The sequence below is a fragment of the Pungitius pungitius genome, chromosome 1 (genome assembly GCF_949316345.1).
Source record: "Pungitius pungitius chromosome 1, fPunPun2.1, whole genome shotgun sequence".
In the NCBI taxonomy this organism is placed as follows: Eukaryota; Metazoa; Chordata; class Actinopteri; order Perciformes; family Gasterosteidae; genus Pungitius; species Pungitius pungitius.
The window spans coordinates 26,174,908-26,197,720 of record NC_084900.1 but is presented as its reverse complement, the minus strand read 5'-3'; the positions used below and the strand labels follow the sequence as shown (position 1 = coordinate 26,197,720).

At 43.8% G+C, this 22,813-nt stretch overlaps 2 protein-coding genes across 9 annotated transcripts in view; one reads left to right on the top strand and one right to left on the bottom strand.

Moving 5' to 3' along the window:
• cacna1db (calcium channel, voltage-dependent, L type, alpha 1D subunit, b) overlaps positions 1-8,077 on the top strand; it is a 54,091-nt gene extending 46,014 nt beyond the window's left edge. For all 8 annotated transcript variants that reach the window (XM_037478666.2, XM_037478661.2, XM_037478667.2 and 5 more), the window contains 10 exons: positions 2,787-2,923; positions 3,179-3,295; positions 3,897-4,321; positions 4,862-4,888; positions 5,058-5,237; positions 5,670-5,827; positions 6,131-6,243; positions 6,358-6,492; positions 6,807-6,983; positions 7,413-8,077. In XM_037478666.2, coding sequence (XP_037334563.2) covers positions 2,787-2,923; positions 3,179-3,295; positions 3,897-4,321; positions 4,862-4,888; positions 5,058-5,237; positions 5,670-5,827; positions 6,131-6,243; positions 6,358-6,492; positions 6,807-6,983; positions 7,413-7,718 — 1,775 coding nt within the window. In that variant the 3' untranslated portion in view covers positions 7,719-8,077. The remainder of the gene's footprint in view (positions 1-2,786; positions 2,924-3,178; positions 3,296-3,896; positions 4,322-4,861; positions 4,889-5,057; positions 5,238-5,669; positions 5,828-6,130; positions 6,244-6,357; positions 6,493-6,806; positions 6,984-7,412) is intronic.
• A 7,725-nt stretch (positions 8,078-15,802) lies between these two features.
• On the bottom strand, positions 15,803-22,753 carry chdh (choline dehydrogenase). The gene is made up of 10 exons (XM_037478669.2): positions 22,645-22,753; positions 21,261-21,711; positions 20,814-21,044; positions 20,282-20,448; positions 19,779-19,930; positions 19,445-19,574; positions 19,158-19,292; positions 18,719-18,861; positions 17,987-18,089; positions 15,803-17,715 (listed from the first exon to the last, which is right to left on the bottom strand). The coding sequence occupies exons 2-10, from the start codon at positions 21,683-21,685 to the stop codon at positions 17,297-17,299; spliced, it is 1,905 nt and encodes a 634-aa protein (XP_037334566.2). The 5' UTR covers positions 21,686-21,711; positions 22,645-22,753; the 3' UTR covers positions 15,803-17,296.
• Positions 22,754-22,813: the final 60 nt, after the last annotated feature.

The following is a 22,813-nucleotide window of genomic DNA, read 5'->3' as shown; positions in this document are numbered from 1 at the left end:
TTTCTCCCTGACGATTTGAATACGCTCTGCTTCTCATTTGTATTTTCCCGAGAATTAAATAATGACTAATTCCCACGTAGTGAGGCGAGGGAAATGTCCTGGAAATCCTACGTCAGAGTATTCATAGAAGAAAACGGATGCAAATGTATTTGAATGCTTATATATTATTCCCTAAATTTGAATTTAGAAAAGGAAGTCGGTGCTATTTACATGCGTTTCCTTTGCAGATTGATGTTGGTTTTTCAGACTGTTCAAAAACATTTTGGTGCGATAACTGAATCACTCTGCTTCCTGAAATCAAGTTATTTAAAGTCAAACTGCAACTTTTATCTGGATCTCCGTCATCATGGGTTTTCTGTTCACAAAAACAAGCTCTTTTTTTGTGATGAACATCCTGTTTTTGCTATTATGAAGCAGTGGGGCCAACTTGCTAACCAAAACCAAGCATTTCACAGAAACTCATCTTATTGCCATCCGCCGGTTACAGTTTAGCCACAGTCTCATCGTCATAATTCTGAAGTTTTGTTTATCATTGATCTCATTCTGGTGGTTCTGCATGCAAGTGAACTGTACGTTTCCTTTGTGAACCATTTTATCTGCATGTGTGTCCAAATGAAAGCCAAGCTCATTAAACTTTAGCATTATTTTGAGGGACTTTAAATAACAATAACATGAGTTACATCCCCCACGGTGTTAGCTGGGATTGACTGCAGCCCTACTGCGACCCTCTAAGGATAAGCGGAATCGAAGATTACCGATTGACATAACTGACCCCTAAATACATATCCAACTTCTTCTGCAGAGTAAATCTATCTAAATCTAAATAAATTAGAATAAAGCTTAATAAATTGAGCATTTTTGTCATCTTTATTGGACAGATTCTGCCAAGCTACACAGGTTTTCACCCTTTTAGATGAGACATGTTAGTTTTACACAATGAATTCATTGTAATGGAGTGCTGATGATAAGTACACAGGAGCCCAGCATGTTCACGCCGGTCCTCTGCAATGCTCACAAGCTCTCTAACTCGATTCAGCTGCATGTCGTTGTGTGTGCTCACTTGCTAACCCTTCTTCTCCTTTCTGTCGAGCTCTTCTGCCCAGGCTGTCTCTTCCACAGCTCCTCCTGCTTGCAGTAGAGCGCTCAGTCGGTCGCCGGCCTTCTTTACTTCTCTTTCTGCCGTCCTAACTGTCTGTGGCAGTTCTGTTTGAGTCCGGTGGCATGAAACTACTGATACCTCCTTTCTAAGAACTTGAGACTCTGTCCAGGAAGAGAACCAGCTGCGACCTGCATGTGGGCACAATAAGTACCGTGAATTGATCTTCCCTCGCCAAGTTGGAAAATGAGTAGACCTATCACACATCCAACTTGGATCCATTTGTTTTTGGGGAAAATATATCAAAATGATGCTTGCTGGCAAAAACAGAATCCAGAAAATCTGATTGATCTGATAAACAATTGGCCCACACGTTCACTCGTGCACATCCGGCCTTCTAGCTCAGATAAAAACAACATTTTTACGACCTTAAATATTCGCAGGTTCTCTCTCTGAACAGAGCCGTTAGTTTGTCTCTGGCTGCGTCGGGTGCTGTAGAGAAATGTGTCAGCTGCTTTAGGATGGATCCCCACATCCAGATGGCATGCTGCTTCCATCGTAAAGCAGCCATCATGCTTGTCATATCTGTCACCTTTACTAGATCCCTCGGATGGCGAAAAGGGGTCTAGGAAAAGTGCTGATGATACTCTTTTTTTTTTAAACCACATTTCCTGCGCCCCGAGTTTCTGCTTCTCCTGAGTCTCTCCCCGTTCTGCTTGAGCAACCTTATCTGAGTGAATCAGGCCGCGCTTCATCAGCCTCCCTCTATGACCGTGTCTTTAGTCACAGCTTCCTGCTATGTGTTGTTTCTGTGTTCGCCCCCGAGAGGGGACCCTGGCTATTTCTCCTTTGCCGGCTTTTTGCATGTGCTTCTTCCTTCGGATCACATTGTTTCCCCGGGACATAGAGATATAGAAACACCACAAGTAGTGGATGTTGTGGGGGAAGTGACTGACTCGCCGACAAAGACGTCATAAACAACTGGGGTATAAACTCATCAACAACAAAAGTCTGATCTTGGTTTCCAAACATGTTGCAATGGCTTGCATGGGCATTTTTTTATAGGCGTGTGCGGACTTTTTTCCGTGTAAGAGGCGTGTTCCATAACCACGCGCAGTTCGTCATAGATGGAAACTGGGAGATTATCTGCGGTCGTGTTGAAACATGCTGCACACATTTGCGTGTGATTGACATTTGATAATGACATTTCCCCGCTCAATTTCACTACAACAACAGATAAAGTCTCGCTACATTGCTGTTATTGGCTTTTTTTCATGCGCTTCTGAAGAAATGGGTACATGTGTGCTGATGTGTTGTGATCATCTTGAAATAGGTTTGTCTCAACTGGGTGGTACTATAGTGCCCCTGCAGCGAGGGTTTACTAACACATCATTAGCATTCATTCCTTTGGATTGTTACACAAGTACTTTGTTTCATTGTGTTGTCGTACATTTTCTTTGCATAAAGCCCTCTGCAGCAGAGGGGCTACATTGTTGTGATATGTTACTGTTAATGGAATTTGACTTTACTGCCGAGGTGTGTCCTCTGTCTCTCCCTCAGGGAGATAGTGGAGAGGAAGATGTCTATTGAGGGATCGCATGTTAGATGTGTGGATATAAAGCGTGTTGAGGTTTTTCAGTATTTTGGTGTTGATCTGGGAGGCTTTGGTGTGTCTGGTCTGTTCACTCAGATGACGAGGTAACAGTGGGGAAGTTCTATGCCACCTTCCTGATACAGGACTACTTCAGGAAGTTCAAGAGGCGCAAAGAGCAAGGTCTTGTAGGAATGCGCTCGTGGGAGAGGCTGAACACAACCATGGCTCTACAGGTCAGTAATCATCCAGGTTAGAAACCGCATAGGTCGGACGCCATGTTTGGCTGAGAGGACAATTTAAAGGTTAATGTGGTTGTCCTATGGTCCACAAAGCTTAAGAACAATAAAAATATCAGATTTCTGCTGTAACAACGTTATCAGCTTTTATGAATAACTGTGTTATCACTTTTATGATTATGTAAAAGACGGGGCAGAGATACGCTGCCACCTGCAAAAGAAAAGGTGAGATTCTAGCTGCTCTGTCTGCAGGCCGGCCTGCGCACGCTGCATGACATTGGACCAGAGATCCGTCGAGCCATATCATGCGACCTGCAGGAGGCGGGGCTAGTAGATGACAATGGAGAGGAAGAAGAGGATATCTACAGGGTAAACATCCCCTAAGATCCCCTTCAGGCATCAAGTTGTTGTTTTCCAAAAAAAGACACATTTTTTAAACTTTAAATGACAAAACTCTCAAAAGATTGAGATGTCCCACGAAGCCAATTAGTTGTGCTCACAGTTTACAGGAGCATAAGCTCAATATGTTAATGAATGAATGAGTCAAGGGCAGCTACAGTGTGTGGTGTTCTATTGCTTTCAAACCTGTGCATCATTACACCATCTTTTGTGATTATTCACAGTACAATTCATCATATTTTTGATAGAGGGACACAAACTGAAGGAGTTAAAAACTCTGGGGTGTTACTGTGAATCTCAGGCTTTCAACACCTTCAGATATGAGATCTTAGCCAACCACTGTAATTAATGTATAGTTAATTATAGTGCATAGTACAAGGGGGAATGATCAACTACAGGCTCTGATGTCCAGTGTAACAAATGTAAACAAAAGGTGAAGAGCTGGGCAGAAATCCTTTATTTATGATATCTCCTCCCATTGTTTGGGCTGTTTACGACTGAGCATTTAATCGTCGTAACCCTGACTTGAAACATCCCTTACTCCCTTACGGTTTCTGTCGTGTCTCTGCAGCGTAACGGCAGCCTTTTTGGAAACCACGTCAGTGCTGACCAGCAGGGCTGCTTCCACCCGACCACCGCCACCCAACGGCCGCTTCAGATCCTGCCCTTCTCCTGCAGTGCCTCAGCCCGACCCGCCCCGACGGGCAGCAGAGCCAAAGACGCCGACGCAGAGGCCAACTCTTCCCCCATCCGGTACAACCGCCATCACCACACCCCCCACGACCCTCACTGCGTGCCCACCTTTCATAAATCACCGATACCCTCCAACGCCAACCTCAACAATGCCAACGTGCCCTCACTCCTCTCCGTGACCAATGGGAGGCTGCAGAAGCGCTCGTTAAGGGGAGGCCGTGCGTCCTCCGCCAAAAACGGATCCTCGGCGGCCGCTTCCAGCAAAGGAGCACACGACAAGCCGTGGAAGTCCCACTCCTCGAGGTCAGTTGGTACGACGTTTGTCACATGGCCAGTAGCACCGGTGTGCAGCTCCCAATCGGGGTTTCGCATTAACTAAAGCAACACCAGCAACACCAATGTTTTGCATGATTGAGAACTGACAACAATTTCCGTTGAGTGTAGAAACAAAAGAATCCTTGTCCACGTGTAGCCGTTTGAGAGCAATGTCGATGAGCTGTTCTCTCACTGGGTGACAATTCAATTCGAGTTTATTGAATTTATTCGGAGTGATATTGGGATATCGATTGAAGCCAGCCCGACTCCACCTCGCAGACTCCCGTCTTAAACTCAATCGAGTGGGTAACAATAAAAGACCAAGTGCCTGCTCGATAGAAACTCCTCCTTGCATACAGGAGCCTATGCAATATCTGCCTGAGTAATAATAAAACAATTCTTGTGCAGGTGCAAATGTTTGGTTAATTTGTGTCCTCTTGTCTCTGTGACTTCTTTCCCTTCCCTTCCTGATATCCTGTTGCAAATACTCCTGTCTGTGTGACTGATCACTTCCTCCCCTCGGAGCAGGACACGTTACTATGAGGCCTACATTAGGTATGTGCATGATCTTATCGCCCCTTCCAATATCTAATATATTTTGGCATGGGATTGGGATTGTTAAAGTATTGCTGGGAGATTCAGCTTTGAGGCCTCCAGGAAAAAAAAAAACGGTACTTCCTAAGTGTCAAATGTGCCCTAATCGTCTTTGACGCCACGTTGCAAGGTCAGAAAGCGGCGATGGGCTCTGTTCCACCATCCGTACAGAGGAGCCGGGGGACGGAGACAGCGAGGACGGGCGAGGCTCGGGGGAGTACTACAGCGGGGAGGAGTTTCAGGAAGACGACATCATGCTGGCACAGGAGCCGTACTGTGACGCCAGCAGCAGCTGCCAGCCGGATGTGATGTGAGGAAACAACGTGTGGCGTTATGGGTTCCGATCATTAATAAATAGGATCACAATGTGCTGTGTGTGCGCTCGGATCCAAAATCCTCTCAATTCTTAATTCGGGACCACGTAGCACATCCTGCACAACAGGTGAACTGGATGAGCTTATAGTTAACTCAGGGGAAGGGTGACAGTCAGCTAAACTCAGTTGGGAACCAGGAAGCTACAGTACTACAGTACATCCTCAGTACCACACTGCTGCTTACTGTATGTTGTTAGTTTGACTTCACATTTATTGCGAGAATCGATGTATCTACACTGAGTACATGCTCACCAGTAATAACATAACAAAGATATCCCACGCTCTCACGATCTGATTTATTTGAACTTTTTTGTATTCATTTTATGATTAACACATTTAGAAACATATTTTATTCCCATGTTTCACAGGCCGTCCAAAAAAGCCCACCGTGATGCGGAGGGAGACTTTGACCTCGGGGTTTCCAGGAGCAACCACCAGCTTGACGGTTACTATGACGACGACCAGCAGCCGATCTGCCGAGTTGGCAGCCGGTCGCCCAGGAGGTGGCTTTTACCCTCACCTCAAGGTGACGCACGACGTCAGCAGTTTTACAATTGTTTTACAAAAGATTGTTGACTCCGTCAAGATGTATTGCATCAAGTTGTGCCGTTGTTATTAAATTCTCTTTATTGTAGCAAGTAACTGTAAGGAAAAGGTCAGTTTGATTGTTATGTGTAATTATGAATTCATTCAATGTAATTGTTTTGTGAGTGCTTAAAATGAGCTTTTATTGTTATTGGTCTGCTTGTTGTGGAGTACTTTTCACTTTTTGATTTGCTGTATGAGTTGGAATCCAGAGCTTGAATATTCTCGGTGTTTGTTTCCTCAGCTTCCAACAAATCGACGTTCAATTTTGAGTGTCTTCGCAGAAGAAGTAGTCAGGAGGACGCCCCTCTGTCTCCATCCTGCACAGCTCTTCCACTACACCTGGTGCAGCAGCAGGTACACACACACACACACACGCACACACACACGCCCTTTACTGCTTGACACTGCAGTGATGAATGAAGTATTGTAACGAACAAAGGCACGTTATCTGCTGCGACTGATGCTCAGGTGATGGCGGTGGCTGGTTTCGATGCGAGCAGAATCCACCGTTTGTCTCCTACGCGGTCGCTCCGCTCCTGGGTCACGCCTCCCGCCTCACCCATCGCCCGCGACTGCTCTACCTGCTACACCCCACTCATACAGGTGCGCTTCACTGTGTGACCCCCGACTCACCTGCTATGCTTTTATTATTGGGAAAGACTGGTTCAGTAATATGAAATAAGAAAAGAAAGCTAGACGTAAGGGACACAGACAAACCACTGATTTACTTATTTTATCTATCTTCATCATTTTTCCTGTTTTAATATAGATATCTTATCGAGCCTTTGACATCAGTTAAAACAGTGCGATACCAGACAAATAAAAGAAGAATCTCAATCTCGATCTTGACGAAACATGAAGTTTGAAATTGCCTGTGTGTGTGTGTGTGTGTGTGTGTGTGTTGTGTGTGCTCTCAGGTGGACTGGCACAGACCCGGCAGCGTCTGCAGCATCCCCGGAGCGGTGAAGAGGAGTTCGTGGTATTCAGACGGGCCCCTCAGCCGCAGCCCCTCTCCGTCACGCCTGAAGTTACCCGCTGAATGCTGCCCACACATTCTGCAGAAGAGAGGCAGCGCCAACAGTGTGGTGGAGGCTGTGGGTACCAAACATCTGCTAAACTTTGACCAGTGCCATGGAGACGGACATAAAATCACTGTCACTCTATAGTCGGTGTATTTATTGTGTTTATATCAGATAAACTCTTGAATTGTTTTACTTTATCTAGGATGACAAATGATGGGGCGCAAACATCTAGATTTTATTGTTACATTTATACAGTCTTAACTTTCTAATGATATCAAACCTCAGACTAACAACGTAGTCTCTGAGACCCTCATGAGGACCATTGAAGGTCTTTGGACGCCTCCTTGAAAACAACCTAGCATGAAAAGTGCACCATGCACGGAAAATCCAGATGTTCCTGGTGTCGGCCCCCAAAATCTCACATCAAGCTGAATTCTGTATATGAATTCATTAAAACAAAGCTCTCTCTTCTGCTCTGATTTATGTGTCGCTTGACCTCAGGTGCTGATCTCTGAGGGTCTGGGGAAATACGCCAGGGACCCCAACTTCGTGACAGCGACCAAAAACGAAATCGCAGACGCCTGCGAGATGACCATCGACGAGATGGAGAGCGCCGCCAGCAACCTGCTGAACGGCAGTCTGGACAACGGCAACCCCGGGGCAGCGGGGGGCGCCGCCTCGGACCCGCGGGCCACCGCGCACGTTAGGGACAGCAGCATCCGCGACTACAGCGACGAGGAGCCCTACGTGACTCTGAAATGCGAGGAGGACCTTGCAGACGAGATGATATGCATCACGTCGCTATAGCAGCGGCTCACGCGGGATCATTTAGTTTTTTTCAATTGAAACTTCGACTTCGCTGTTCAGGGGCATCCTGCAGGAGACGGAACACGTAGAACACCGATGGACAAGAGAGCAAAGTGCCTTGTTTTCTCTTTCTGTGCAGAATTGTAGGAGCTACGGAGAAAAAAAAACAGATACAAAAGTGCTGAGATGAATTCAGCAAACGTTGAGACCAGCCTGCCTGTCATTTAGCAGGGGTTCAGGACACCCCCCCAAAGGGTGTTTTTTATTTCCTTCATTAGCGTCTCTCTACATCCAGCGAGGATCAAGTCCAGCTGCCCAATGCCGGACAGTTTGGTAAAATACTGACATGGTTATTCATATATATACACTCACCGGCCACTTTATTAGGTACCCCATGCTAGTAACGGGTTGGACCCCCTTTTGCCTTCAGAACTGCCTCAATTCTTCGTGGCATAGATTCAACAAGGTGCTGGAAGCATTCCTCAGGGAGTTTGGTCCATATTGACATGATGGCATCACACAGTTGCCGCAGATTTGTCGGCTGCACATCCATGATGCGAATCTCCCGTTCCACCACATCCCAAAGATGCTCTATTGGATTGAGATCTGGTGATTGTGGAGGCCATTTGAGTACAGCGAACTCATTGTCATGTTCAAGAAACCAGTCTGAGATGATTCCAGCTTTATGACATGGCGCATTATCCTGCTGAAAGTAGCCATCAGAAGTTGGGTACATTGTGGTCATAAAGGGATGGACATGGTCAGCAACAATACTCAGGTAGGCTGTGGCGTTGCAATGATGCTCAATTGGTACCAAGGGGCCCAAAGAGTGCCAAGAAAATATTCCCCACACCATGACACCACCACCACCAGCCTGAACCGTGGATACAAGGCAGGATGGATCCATGCTTTCATGTTGTAGACGCCAAATTCTGACCCTACCATCCGAATGTCGCAGCAGAAATCGAGACTCATCAGACCAGGCAACGTTTTTCCAATCTTCTATTGTCCAATTTCGATAAGCTTGTGCAAATTGTAGCCTCAGTTTCCTGTTCTTAGCTGAAAGGAGTGGCACCCGGTGTGGTCTTCTGCTGCTGTAGCCCATCTGCCTCAAAGTTCGACGTACCGTGCGTTCAGAGATGCTCTTATGCCCACCTTGGTTGTAACGGGTGGTTTTTTGAGTCACTGTTGCCCTTCTATCAGCTCGAACCAGTCTGGCCATTCTCCTCTGACCTCTGGCATCAACAAGGCATTTCCGCCCACAGAACTGCCGCTCACTGGATGTTTTTTCTTTTTCGGACCATTCTCTGTAAACCCTAGAGATGGTTGTGCGTGAAAATCCCAGTAGATTAGCAGTTTCTGAAATACTCAGACCAGCCCTTCTGGCACCAACAATCATGCCACGTTCAAAGTCACTCAAATCACCTTTCTTCCCCATACTGATGCTCGGTTTGAACTGCAGGAGATTGTCTTGACAATGTCTACATGCCTAAATGCACTGAGTTGCCGCCATGTGATTGGCTGCTTAGAAATTAAGTGTTAACGAGCAGTTGGACAGGTGTACCTAATAAAGTGGCCGGTGAGTGTATATATATATATATAATTTATTATTTTGACTGAAAGAAACAACAACCTTGTTGGCTTTTATAATTTAATAATTTATAAGGGTTTTTGCATCCGTATTGAGTATAATTGTTGCCAAGTTTTACTTCTGCTTTCTCTTTTCTCTTGTTTTACTTTGTACAAAGAAGGCCGAGAGTGGATCAAAGTTCTAAATCCCTCGCTGTCTGAAGGAGTCGTTCTGCAAAATGTCTTTGGTGCCCCGATGACTCCCAGGTTCCCTTCATTCCGTTGGAGTTTGATCTCATGTACATACGTTAAATGTATGATTTTGATTATTTACATTACAATTTGGCCTCAATGCTGAAGAAAAAATATAAATAAAAATATATAAAATGATTTAACTATCCTTTAATATAATTAATATTTCTATGTCCAGGTTTAAATGTTGCTCGTCTTCGATACTAGACTTGAAATGGAAATCACATATCACCGAAAACAGACTTTGTCCTCAGGCATATCCTTCTGTCTCACACTGATAACAGAAACACACCCGCCCCCTTTCCACCACCAACCAAAACTACAGTAACACCCATTCTTTCCTAACGTAGTTCATTTTAACCCCCTGGAAAAAAAGGAAACGATAGAGTGAAATTTCCATGTCAGACATGTTGCAAAGTGATCCTCAAGTTGTATCAAAGCCCCTTGAAGACTGGGAGGAGAAACCATTTCATTGTTACTAAATCCTCAAGAGTACGCAAAGTCTCTTTGTGTTTACACTGAAAACATGACTGAAAAACAGCTGGAAAGGAAATCTATCTGTTATACTGTGAGTATTTGCAACGGTGACATCCGTCTGACATCATTCGTCCTTTTCAACAGCTTTGCTTCCAGCGCTTACTTTGAATCCCACAACACGCCGCTGCTAAGCAGCAATGAAAGAGTGGAATTCCCTTTAGGCCCCCGGCTGTCTGATTCATGTCAGGTCAGGTTATGACAGAGATCTCCAACACAAAGGTCTAACTGTATATTTGAAAAGACAGGGTTTCCTGATTCCTTCTTTATTAATTCAATATATCTGGTTTCTGGAATGAAATGATGTTTTAATATGTTTGGACAGAGTGTGCATGTTTGAAGGACGGCCTGCAGATAGAAACACTAAAGAGAGGCAACATTTCCCACCTGTTTTTCACCTGTGTTTCTGTACCACTGCCAACTGTAATAATGCCTTTGGGGCATCTATTACATAACCAACTTTGGGTCTTGGAAAGGCCATCTTGTTCTTCCCCCCCCCCCCCCCCTGGATTTGAATACTTGTTTTGTGTATCAAAGGGCTTCTTAAAAAATAAAACCTTAACAAGGGATCATTAAGCGCATTTGCATCGATTTTCAATTATTATTGCAGGTCTGTCGTTTTAAGTTACTGAAGAAAATGACACCGTTTCCCGTGTGCTCATTCTACACATGCACAGACATACAGATTGTGGGTAGACAATATGCATAGAAATGGTGTTAAACTAAGAATAATGTCCGCAACTATAGCAGTTTTAAATATATATATACATGGCTGCATTCATTTGACACATTTTAATTTAAACAGTAATATTGATTTTAATCTAAATATGTCATTCTGAAAAAGCAGTGGATTGTGATGCTTCCTCCAATGGGAGAAACATACTCATCACTAAATCAAAACACTAAAAAGGAACGGTTCATTCAGTGATGTCATTGATTGAATTTACAAACATCTACGTTAAAAAACGGAGAAATGATTGACCAACATGACCGTATAGTCCAGATTTATTTTTGAGTCAGTAAAGGCCAGCGGAGTTTAAGTAACAGTTATCATCCGCTGCCTAGTCACAGTGCAAGCACCCAAATAAGACTTTTACTGTTCCACTGCTTAACACATTTCTATCAAATAATAACAATGTATACAATCTGTATAGTGTTTGTAAAAACTTCCTCTTTCTACCCATTTGTTGTATGGAAATTAAAAAGATATATAGCTATCTACTCTGTAGCACAAGTACTAGTATCATGTAGATTTTGTACCAAAGGAAAACAAAATCCCTGTTTTGTACATTTTGTTTCTTGACAAAGAACCTGTTGAAACGTTTTATAAGGATCACCGAATAAAGTCATGAGGACGAAGTCAGGGCAGTTTCTAGTGTTTGTTTACAATTTAAGGTAGAAACATTAAAGGCATAGAGGCTGGAAGAACTTCTCAATCATCATCAAGTCATTAGATTCATGCAATACAACACACGCTGTTTCATGTGAACAATAATTGTTGAAGATACTTAATAGTGTAGTGCAAAGTTTAGTCATTTGTATTCATTCTAGCACCTATACAGACCTATACTTCAATTGAAATGAATGATTGTTGAGTGAGGCTGATTCTTAAACGTACTCAACATAGATGTGCATGAGTCCTGCTGGAACTGCGTAAACACACCTAATCATTAAGAAGCTGCAGTGATTCACACACAGATAAAAACAGAAGGATTTTACAGGCTCAGGTGGTGATCCGGTCCGTTATACATGAATAACGTCAAAATATTATTTGTGAACATCCACAATACAATTAGAAAGAAAGTATGAACACAAGTGACTGTGGCAGCTCTTTTTGTGTCTAAAATTTATATTAAAAGTATTTTGGCACCACGCTTGCCAGATATGCTGAATAATCATTTGCTGGTACTCCTACTACGATTAAACAGCTGCCAGACCTGAAATAGTTAATAATACAAGTCCAATCCTGCCAAGTCTGCTACAAAACCCGTTTTACATTAGTGTCATCTGATTAGAACTGTTTCCCGCTGATAACATCTTTCTAGTGATGAATAGACTCAGAATTCCTTTAGACTGAATTCTTATATAAGTCCAGTCCTCCTGCAGCAGCAGCAGCAGCAGTACTCAGCTGGAGCTTTCAGTCAGAGCCTTTAGGGAGTTATCACATTGGCTTCAAGCTTATAAAAGATATCTGCCATTTACAAAGGAAATTAGGCTAAAATCATTATTAAAAAAACAAAGTGCCACTGTATCCTCGTCAAGACATCAAGTGCAATAGTGAAGAACTAAATTGTACATGTAAACGGGTAAAATCAGCAAACAATTATGGTTTTCAATATAAAAAACATAGACCAGCCCTAAATCAGGTGTGTTAACAAGACAACACAACATTATTCATCAAAACAGATGTACCTAACACGGTATAATGCAATGCTGATCATTATGTTTTTACCCTTCTTTCCCCCCCCTGTTCAGCGCTGCGTGTCGAGTGTCGGAGGTCGGTACACGGGAGCCCCCGGGTCAACGAGAGCCGGGCGACTTCTGATGATGTCAGCAGCCTTTTCTGCCATCATGATGGTCGGAGCGTTCAGGTTGCCGCTGACGATGCTGGGCATGATAGAGGCGTCGACCACGCGCAGGTTCTCCAGCCCGAGAACGCGAGCGCCGGAATCGACGACAGCCATCGGATCGGATGGCGACCCCATCTTGCAGGTGCAGGACGGATGGTAAGCGGTGTCAGCTTTTTCTCGAACAAAAGCGTCGATTTCGGCGTCGGACTGGACGTGAGGACCAGGCAGGACTTCTGGACCCCGGAAGGGGTCGAAGGCCTTCTGAGTAAAAATCTCTCTAGAGAGTTTGACACTTTCCCTGAACTCCCACACATCAATGTCTGAGAGGATGGAGGAGATGGAAACGTAATTATTATATAATTATTATAAGTAGTGTACCATTTTACCTAACTCCAAAATCCTCATGAATACACTATACATCTCAAATAACAACGATGCTTGCAAACAAAAGATCAACCATCAGAGGAAAGTGTCAAAGCGACATATATATATAACAGGTCTCGTAGAAGGAATGATATCAAACCTCAGACTAACAACGTAGTCTCTGAGACCCTCATGAGGACCATTGAAGGTCTTTGGACGCCTCCTTGAAAACAACCTAGCATGAAAAGTGCACCATGCACGGAAAATCCAGATGTTCCTGGTGTCGGCCCCCAAAATCTCACATCAAGCTGAATTCTGTATATGAATTCATTAAAACAAAGCTCTCTCTTCTGCTCTGATTTATGTGTCGCTTGACCTCAGGTGCTGATCTCTGAGGGTCTGGGGAAATACGCCAGGGACCCCAACTTCGTGACAGCGACCAAAAACGAAATCGCAGACGCCTGCGAGATGACCATCGACGAGATGGAGAGCGCCGCCAGCAACCTGCTGAACGGCAGTCTGGACAACGGCAACCCCGGGGCAGCGGGGGGCGCCGCCTCGGACCCGCGGGCCACCGCGCACGTTAGGGACAGCAGCATCCGCGACTACAGCGACGAGGAGCCCTACGTGACTCTGAAATGCGAGGAGGACCTTGCAGACGAGATGATATGCATCACGTCGCTATAGCAGCGGCTCACGCGGGATCATTTAGTTTTTTTCAATTGAAACTTCGACTTCGCTGTTCAGGGGCATCCTGCAGGAGACGGAACACGTAGAACACCGATGGACAAGAGAGCAAAGTGCCTTGTTTTCTCTTTCTGTGCAGAATTGTAGGAGCTACGGAGAAAAAAAAACAGATACAAAAGTGCTGAGATGAATTCAGCAAACGTTGAGACCAGCCTGCCTGTCATTTAGCAGGGGTTCAGGACACCCCCCCAAAGGGTGTTTTTTATTTCCTTCATTAGCGTCTCTCTACATCCAGCGAGGATCAAGTCCAGCTGCCCAATGCCGGACAGTTTGGTAAAATACTGACATGGTTATTCATATATATATATATATATATATAATTTATTATTTTGACTGAAAGAAACAACAACCTTGTTGGCTTTTATAATTTAATAATTTATAAGGGTTTTTGCATCCGTATTGAGTATAATTGTTGCCAAGTTTTACTTCTGCTTTCTCTTTTCTCTTGTTTTACTTTGTACAAAGAAGGCCGAGAGTGGATCAAAGTTCTAAATCCCTCGCTGTCTGAAGGAGTCGTTCTGCAAAATGTCTTTGGTGCCCCGATGACTCCCAGGTTCCCTTCATTCCGTTGGAGTTTGATCTCATGTACATACGTTAAATGTATGATTTTGATTATTTACATTACAATTTGGCCTCAATGCTGAAGAAAAAATATAAATAAAAATATATAAAATGATTTAACTATCCTTTAATATAATTAATATTTCTATGTCCAGGTTTAAATGTTGCTCGTCTTCGATACTAGACTTGAAATGGAAATCACATATCACCGAAAACAGACTTTGTCCTCAGGCATATCCTTCTGTCTCACACTGATAACAGAAACACACCCGCCCCCTTTCCACCACCAACCAAAACTACAGTAACACCCATTCTTTCCTAACGTAGTTCATTTTAACCCCCTGGAAAAAAAGGAAACGATAGAGTGAAATTTCCATGTCAGACATGTTGCAAAGTGATCCTCAAGTTGTATCAAAGCCCCTTGAAGACTGGGAGGAGAAACCATTTCATTGTTACTAAATCCTCAAGAGTACGCAAAGTCTCTTTGTGTTTACACTGAAAACATGACTGAAAAACAGCTGGAAAGGAAATCTATCTGTTATACTGTGAGTATTTGCAACGGTGACATCCGTCTGACATCATTCGTCCTTTTCAACAGCTTTGCTTCCAGCGCTTACTTTGAATCCCACAACACGCCGCTGCTAAGCAGCAATGAAAGAGTGGAATTCCCTTTAGGCCCCCGGCTGTCTGATTCATGTCAGGTCAGGTTATGACAGAGATCTCCAACACAAAGGTCTAACTGTATATTTGAAAAGACAGGGTTTCCTGATTCCTTCTTTATTAATTCAATATATCTGGTTTCTGGAATGAAATGATGTTTTAATATGTTTGGACAGAGTGTGCATGTTTGAAGGACGGCCTGCAGATAGAAACACTAAAGAGAGGCAACATTTCTCACCTGTTTTTCACCTGTGTTTCTGTACCACTGCCAACTGTAATAATGCCTTTGGGGCATCTATTACATAACCAACTTTGGGTCTTGGAAAGGCCATCTTGTTCTTCCCCCCCCCCCCCCCCTGGATTTGAATACTTGTTTTGTGTATCAAAGGGCTTCTTAAAAAATAAAACCTTAACAAGGGATCATTAAGCGCATTTGCATCGATTTTCAATTATTATTGCAGGTCTGTCGTTTTAAGTTACTGAAGAAAATGACACCGTTTCCCGTGTGCTCATTCTACACATGCACAGACATACAGATTGTGGGTAGACAATATGCATAGAAATGGTGTTAAACTAAGAATAATGTCCGCAACTATAGCAGTTTTAAATATATATATACATGGCTGCATTCATTTGACACATTTTAATTTAAACAGTAATATTGATTTTAATCTAAATATGTCATTCTGAAAAAGCAGTGGATTGTGATGCTTCCTCCAATGGGAGAAACATACTCATCACTAAATCAAAACACTAAAAAGGAACGGTTCATTCAGTGATGTCATTGATTGAATTTACAAACATCTACGTTAAAAAACGGAGAAATGATTGACCAACATGACCGTATAGTCCAGATTTATTTTTGAGTCAGTAAAGGCCAGCGGAGTTTAAGTAACAGTTATCATCCGCTGCCTAGTCACAGTGCAAGCACCCAAATAAGACTTTTACTGTTCCACTGCTTAACACATTTCTATCAAATAATAACAATGTATACAATCTGTATAGTGTTTGTAAAAACTTCCTCTTTCTACCCATTTGTTGTATGGAAATTAAAAAGATATATAGCTATCTACTCTGTAGCACAAGTACTAGTATCATGTAGATTTTGTACCAAAGGAAAACAAAATCCCTGTTTTGTACATTTTGTTTCTTGACAAAGAACCTGTTGAAACGTTTTATAAGGATCACCGAATAAAGTCATGAGGACGAAGTCAGGGCAGTTTCTAGTGTTTGTTTACAATTTAAGGTAGAAACATTAAAGGCATAGAGGCTGGAAGAACTTCTCAATCATCATCAAGTCATTAGATTCATGCAATACAACACACGCTGTTTCATGTGAACAATAATTGTTGAAGATACTTAATAGTGTAGTGCAAAGTTTAGTCATTTGTATTCATTCTAGCACCTATACAGACCTATACTTCAATTGAAATGAATGATTGTTGAGTGAGGCTGATTCTTAAACGTACTCAACATAGATGTGCATGAGTCCTGCTGGAACTGCGTAAACACACCTAATCATTAAGAAGCTGCAGTGATTCACACACAGATAAAAACAGAAGGATTTTACAGGCTCAGGTGGTGATCCGGTCCGTTATACATGAATAACGTCAAAATATTATTTGTGAACATCCACAATACAATTAGAAAGAAAGTATGAACACAAGTGACTGTGGCAGCTCTTTTTGTGTCTAAAATTTATATTAAAAGTATTTTGGCACCACGCTTGCCAGATATGCTGAATAATCATTTGCTGGTACTCCTACTACGATTAAACAGCTGCCAGACCTGAAATAGTTAATAATACAAGTCCAATCCTGCCAAGTCTGCTACAAAACCCGTTTTACATTAGTGTCATCTGATTAGAACTGTTTCCCGCTGATAACATCTTTCTAGTGATGAATAGACTCAGAATTCCTTTAGACTGAATTCTTATATAAGTCCAGTCCTCCTGCAGCAGCAGCAGCAGCAGTACTCAGCTGGAGCTTTCAGTCAGAGCCTTTAGGGAGTTATCACATTGGCTTCAAGCTTATAAAAGATATCTGCCATTTACAAAGGAAATTAGGCTAAAATCATTATTAAAAAAACAAAGTGCCACTGTATCCTCGTCAAGACATCAAGTGCAATAGTGAAGAACTAAATTGTACATGTAAACGGGTAAAATCAGCAAACAATTATGGTTTTCAATATAAAAAACATAGACCAGCCCTAAATCAGGTGTGTTAACAAGACAACACAACATTATTCATCAAAACAGATGTACCTAACACGGTATAATGCAATGCTGATCATTATGTTTTTACCCTTCTTTCCCCCCCCTGTTCAGCGCTGCGTGTCGAGTGTCGGAGGTCGGTACACGGGAGCCCCCGGGTCAACGAGAGCCGGGCGACTTCTGATGATGTCAGCAGCCTTTTCTGCCATCATGATGGTCGGAGCGTTCAGGTTGCCGCTGACGATGCTGGGCATGATAGAGGCGTCGACCACGCGCAGGTTCTCCAGCCCGAGAACGCGAGCGCCGGAATCGACGACAGCCATCGGATCGGATGGCGACCCCATCTTGCAGGTGCAGGACGGATGGTAAGCGGTGTCAGCTTTTTCTCGAACAAAAGCGTCGATTTCGGCGTCGGACTGGACGTGAGGACCAGGCAGGACTTCTGGACCCCGGAAGGGGTCGAAGGCCTTCTGAGTAAAAATCTCTCTAGAGAGTTTGACACTTTCCCTGAACTCCCACACATCAATGTCTGAGAGGATGGAGGAGATGGAAACGTAATTATTATATAATTATTATAAGTAGTGTACCATTTTACCTAACTCCAAAATCCTCATGAATACACTATACATCTCAAATAACAACGATGCTTGCAAACAAAAGATCAACCATCAGAGGAAAGTGTCAAAGCGACATATATATATAACAGGTCTCGTAGAAGGAAGGCTCTCTCTGGAAACATAAGGAAGTTCTCAAAAGTGTTGCTGAATTCCGTAGCAGACTGCCGAGTGGCTGAATCTTACCCGTGGAGAGGTAGTTCGGCTGGAGAATCGGGTGATCCAGAGGGTTGGCGCTCTTCAGCTTTATCCAGCCCGTACTGGTGCTCCTCATCGGCCCAACATGGACCTAAAACACAAACACTAGGCTTTGAAATGTAAGGCTTCCTCCATGTAGACTGTGACGACATACTAGTTCATGTATTTTATTACCATTTTCCTGCAAGAAAAAACTTGTTATATTCTACAAAATAAAGTACTCAAGTTAGTCAAGTTATCTGTTTTTAGACCATGCTTCTAATTAGGTAAAAACAGCTTGTTTACTTTAAAAGTTACATTTCCAGTATTATTGCTTTGGGCATTCGGGGATACTGCACACATTAACTCAAACCTGGCCGTTCTTTAAAAACAGAAAACAGAGCCTGTTGTAGCAATTCAATAAAAAACACATTTCACACAGCACGTAACCCCAGACTTGTTCCTGGTTAAACTTCTTTGGAATTATGTCACCAACCCACAGGAAATTCCCCTTAAGCTCCTGTTCATTGACTCTCTGAGGCTTTCTGTGGAATTCCACATGGGAGTCTAAACGTGCACTTCGGAATTTTATCTTACACAGTCATGCATAGAGATACCCACATCCCTGTAAATCACAATCAAACCTTCATACAAAACTCCCCCACACACACTCATGTGATGTCAAACCAAAACAACGTGGCCATTTTAACATAGAAGAGCCGACATTTCCTGGTCACACACCTGATACGCCTCGATTTTGGAGGCAACCCGACCGTGGTCGATGACCTGCGTGGGCAGGAAGTGAAACTGGATGTCAGGGTGTGGGACGTGTGGTCGACTGCGGATAAACCCGCCGCTCTCCAGGTGGGACGTCGCTCCGTAACCTAAGGGACAGTTTCCTTTGTAAGTTGGATGGTTGGATTCAGCGTCGTCACACTAACTGATAGAAGGCGGCAACGACAGATCCAAACATTCTGCGTGTACAATGTGCAGAATCTAGCTAATAAATTAAAATAACATTACCAATAGAATGTCAAATCCAAATTTTATATTAACCTGTACCTGCACATAACTGATATTTCCCACAATAATACTTGACATTGAAATTCAATGAAAAAAACGTATTTTTATTAGAACATTAAGGATAATGTGTGTGTTATAACACATATGCTTTGGTTACCAGTGAACTGAGTGAGCCACTCCAGGCCAATCTTGACCATGTGGAAAGGATTCTGGGCCTTGTACAGGGTGATGGGCTGAGTGCACTGATGCTGAATGTACAACTCCAAATGATCCTGCAGGTTACTGCCAACACCTGAAAGACAACAGAGACAAGAATACCGGTGGTAAATGTATCACTCTGTCAGTGTGTATCGGTGTTTGATGTGGTCATGTGTTCCCTGCATCCTAAAATAAATGCAAGCAGGTTTTTGGAAGAGTTTCTCATTTTTTGCTTGTTTCAGTTACCTGGTAGGTGCTGAACCACAGAGATACCAAGTGGTTTCAGGTCATCAGCGTTTCCCACCCCAGACAGCATGAGAAGCTGAGGAGAGTTAATAGCTCCTCCGCTTATAATCACCTCTTTATCTGCAAAAACCTGAGGAGAAAGCAGAAAAATGTATGAGAATGCTCGGCATCCTGCAGCGGTGGATGGCAGTCAGCAGGTGACCAAATTCATTACACGTCAGCAGCGTCTGAGCCACAACAATCCATTGAAACAATATTTGTTGTTTTTTAAATATTATAAGCATGACCTCTACGCATCTATCTTTTAAAGTGATTGTAATTGTACCCATCTTACCCTTTTCGTCTGTCCTTTTTGTGTGTATTCTACACCCACAGCCCGGTTGCCATCAAACAGGATCTTGGTGGTCAGGCAGCGCACCTCTGCCTTCAGGTTGGGTCGACTCAGGGCGGGTCTCAGATAGGCGCTGGCTGTGCTCCACCTCTTTCCTGGACAGATTAGGGGAGGAGATTTATGGACAATATTTAATAGTTGGTTGTTACGAGGTGGATGAATTCACTAGCTAAGACCACGCCATCCATTGAAGGCGTTTAACGTGAAATTTACAAAAAGTTGGAAAAGGGAGGGAGAGAAAAGAAAAGAAAAGAAAAGGGGTTGGGAGGGTGGGGTTTTCAGAATGCGTACTCGAGAACAAGAAGAATGGGTTGAGCTGTATTTATAGAAATACGGGAAGAGGCGTGGTCTTGCTCCCGAAATTATGCTGATTAGCTCCAATACAGAAATGTGGCTGCAAGTGTTCTCAATGGTTATTGGATAAAGAAGATCATGGTTCCTTTAACCTTTATAGACGGTCATGTCCATCCAGCCCAAGCCTTCCTGTTGCTGCCCGTTCATGTCATCCGTGAAAGGGTATCCCGCCTGCTGCCCTGCCTCAATAAAAGCTCGGTGAAGGGGATGGTTGGTCTTCCCTCTTGACACATGAAGAGGTCCGCTGCCTCCCCGGTACCTACAGTACACACATAAAGCGCACATTTAATGTGACATAAACAAGAGCATTTCCCTTTCAAAATGAAACATCTGTCCATAGAAATGGAATCAGGGTAAAGGTATTCAATGATTGGTATTGCATTGCCATTAATCCTTTTAATTCCCAGCTACACCACTGTATATTTACTTACGAGAAGACATTTAATTTGTCTTCTCATAAGTGAAGCATTGGGAGTCTGTTGGGACAGGAGCACTAACACTGCCGAACCGAGAGTCCCCTTCAAACGTGGACTGCGTATTAGAATATTTCAAACACCAGTCAAAAAGTACACCAAGAGCATACGGATGAAAGGAAAATGTCCAACAGATATTTTTCTTGGGTACCTGTTTTCACCCAGCTCATGACACTGAGCTTTCTTAAAGTAAGGCAGACAGTGTTCGTAATCCCAGCCTTCGGCCCCCTCCCTTTGCCAGCGGTTGTAGTCTTCTGCGTGTCCGCGGATGTACACCATGGCGTTGAGTGAAGAGGACCCGCCCCAGACGCGGCCCCTCGGCCAGTACATCACCCGCTCGCCCATGTGAGCCTGGGGTAAAGTGTGGTAGTACCAGTTATACCTGCAGATGGAATGGAAACAAATACAGCACGGCATCTGACTGGAAGCAATATCTGTCAACAACTGTATAACTATATGGTACATTGATAGCAAAATGATAGACTAACAAGGTCTTGAAGGTATTTGTGTTTGCACACATCTAATATACATTTTAGTAAGGAATGACGAGGTAATACATCCACAACAAAGCATTTGTGAAATCATATAACTAGTGTACTTGTCATCACAGAGGTTGTAGATCAACGCAGCTGGCATGTGGATCTTCCACGACAGCTGTACGTTGCCTAGCAACATGTCCTTGGGCCCAGCCTCCAGCAGCAGCACAGACTCATGGCGGTCCTCACTGAGACGGTTGGCGAGGACGCAGCCCGCCGACCCTGCCCCAACGATGACATAACTGTAGGACGGTGTGTTCTGACTGGCTGTAGGTGATGAACCGCTCCGGTTAGCAGCTGTGGCACTGAAGCATCTGTAATGGTTGAAGAAGGATTGGGAAAAGGACCGGCCCGTATTTTTGGTCCTGAGGGCAAACTCTGGCAAATAGGTAAGCAAACACCTGCCATCCCTCACAAGCCTCCCCCGGGTCGCAGTGACAATTCGCCGGGCCGCCGTTTGGCCCGACGTGACCAGAGACAACATCATGGTTCTGGGAGGGTTTTCTTCATTCACTGAAAACACACGTTAAATGGTTCACTTGAGTGGGCAAGCTGGAGCTGGGACAGAAACTAGTGCATCTAATGAAATGTCCAACATTAACAGCCATTTCTGAATTGTTCAGCTAAGTATGCAAAATGTGGGTTAGAGGAAAGGGCTGCTGATACTTTATTAATCATTAGTTCAGCCACGCCTTGTCCTTCTCAACTGACCGGAAGATAATGAACAACCATTGATATATAAAAAAGAGATTATTGTTTAAACTACATTGTTACTAGAGTTGGACCTCTTCAGACTGGCATTGCACACCTTTCGGTGCAGGTTTCCGTGTATTTAGTTTACGGAGAAGGTGTTCTCACTCAGGAGGCATATGTAACTAGGTCAGGACCGTCACAGCAGTAAACCACAGAGTGCACGCGATAAGGTGGAATCAGCAAATAGCTGACATGTCGGTAAATAGCCCCTGAGACACCGCACACATCCACTGCGAGTGGGACCAAGACAAATGTCTCCAGGTTTCACTAACTCAGATGCTATGGTTTATTCAAAACGGGGCTAAATGTTACTGTGACTGGAGGCCGGTAGTTTATCGGTGTAACGGGTCCACGTAACGTCACCATGCGAGACACGGTTGTGCTTCATTAAAACACTTCAAAGCCTCCGAGTTCTCGAGAAGACGTTTAAGGTGTAAAGTGAAATGGTCAAAACTGGTTGGGCCGATGGGGACAGCGTTGCAGAAATACTTTTCCTCCGGGGACTCAACATTATTAAACCGTTACGTTTTAGTTTAACGTCGCCATTTACGTCGTCGGCAGTTGGCAGTTGGCAGTTGGACGTAACGGCATATCGTTAGCACTCAGTGCAAAACTTGCAAACTATGTCTAATATGAACCGAGGTGGTGCCGGAGCTTAAGGCCGAAACAGAAGGAGCAGGGAAAGAGCCTTACCTTTTCTTTTTTTTTACACAGTGGAACTGGAGCCTACGAGCGTGGGACTTTTGGAGAAACTAACCGTGCAGGCTCCAGCACCCAAAAGGGGACCGCGGTGGGCGGGGCTTAGCGCTATTGCTTTTATCACTGCCTGACGTGACGAAACCCCCCCCGGCGGTATGCAGCA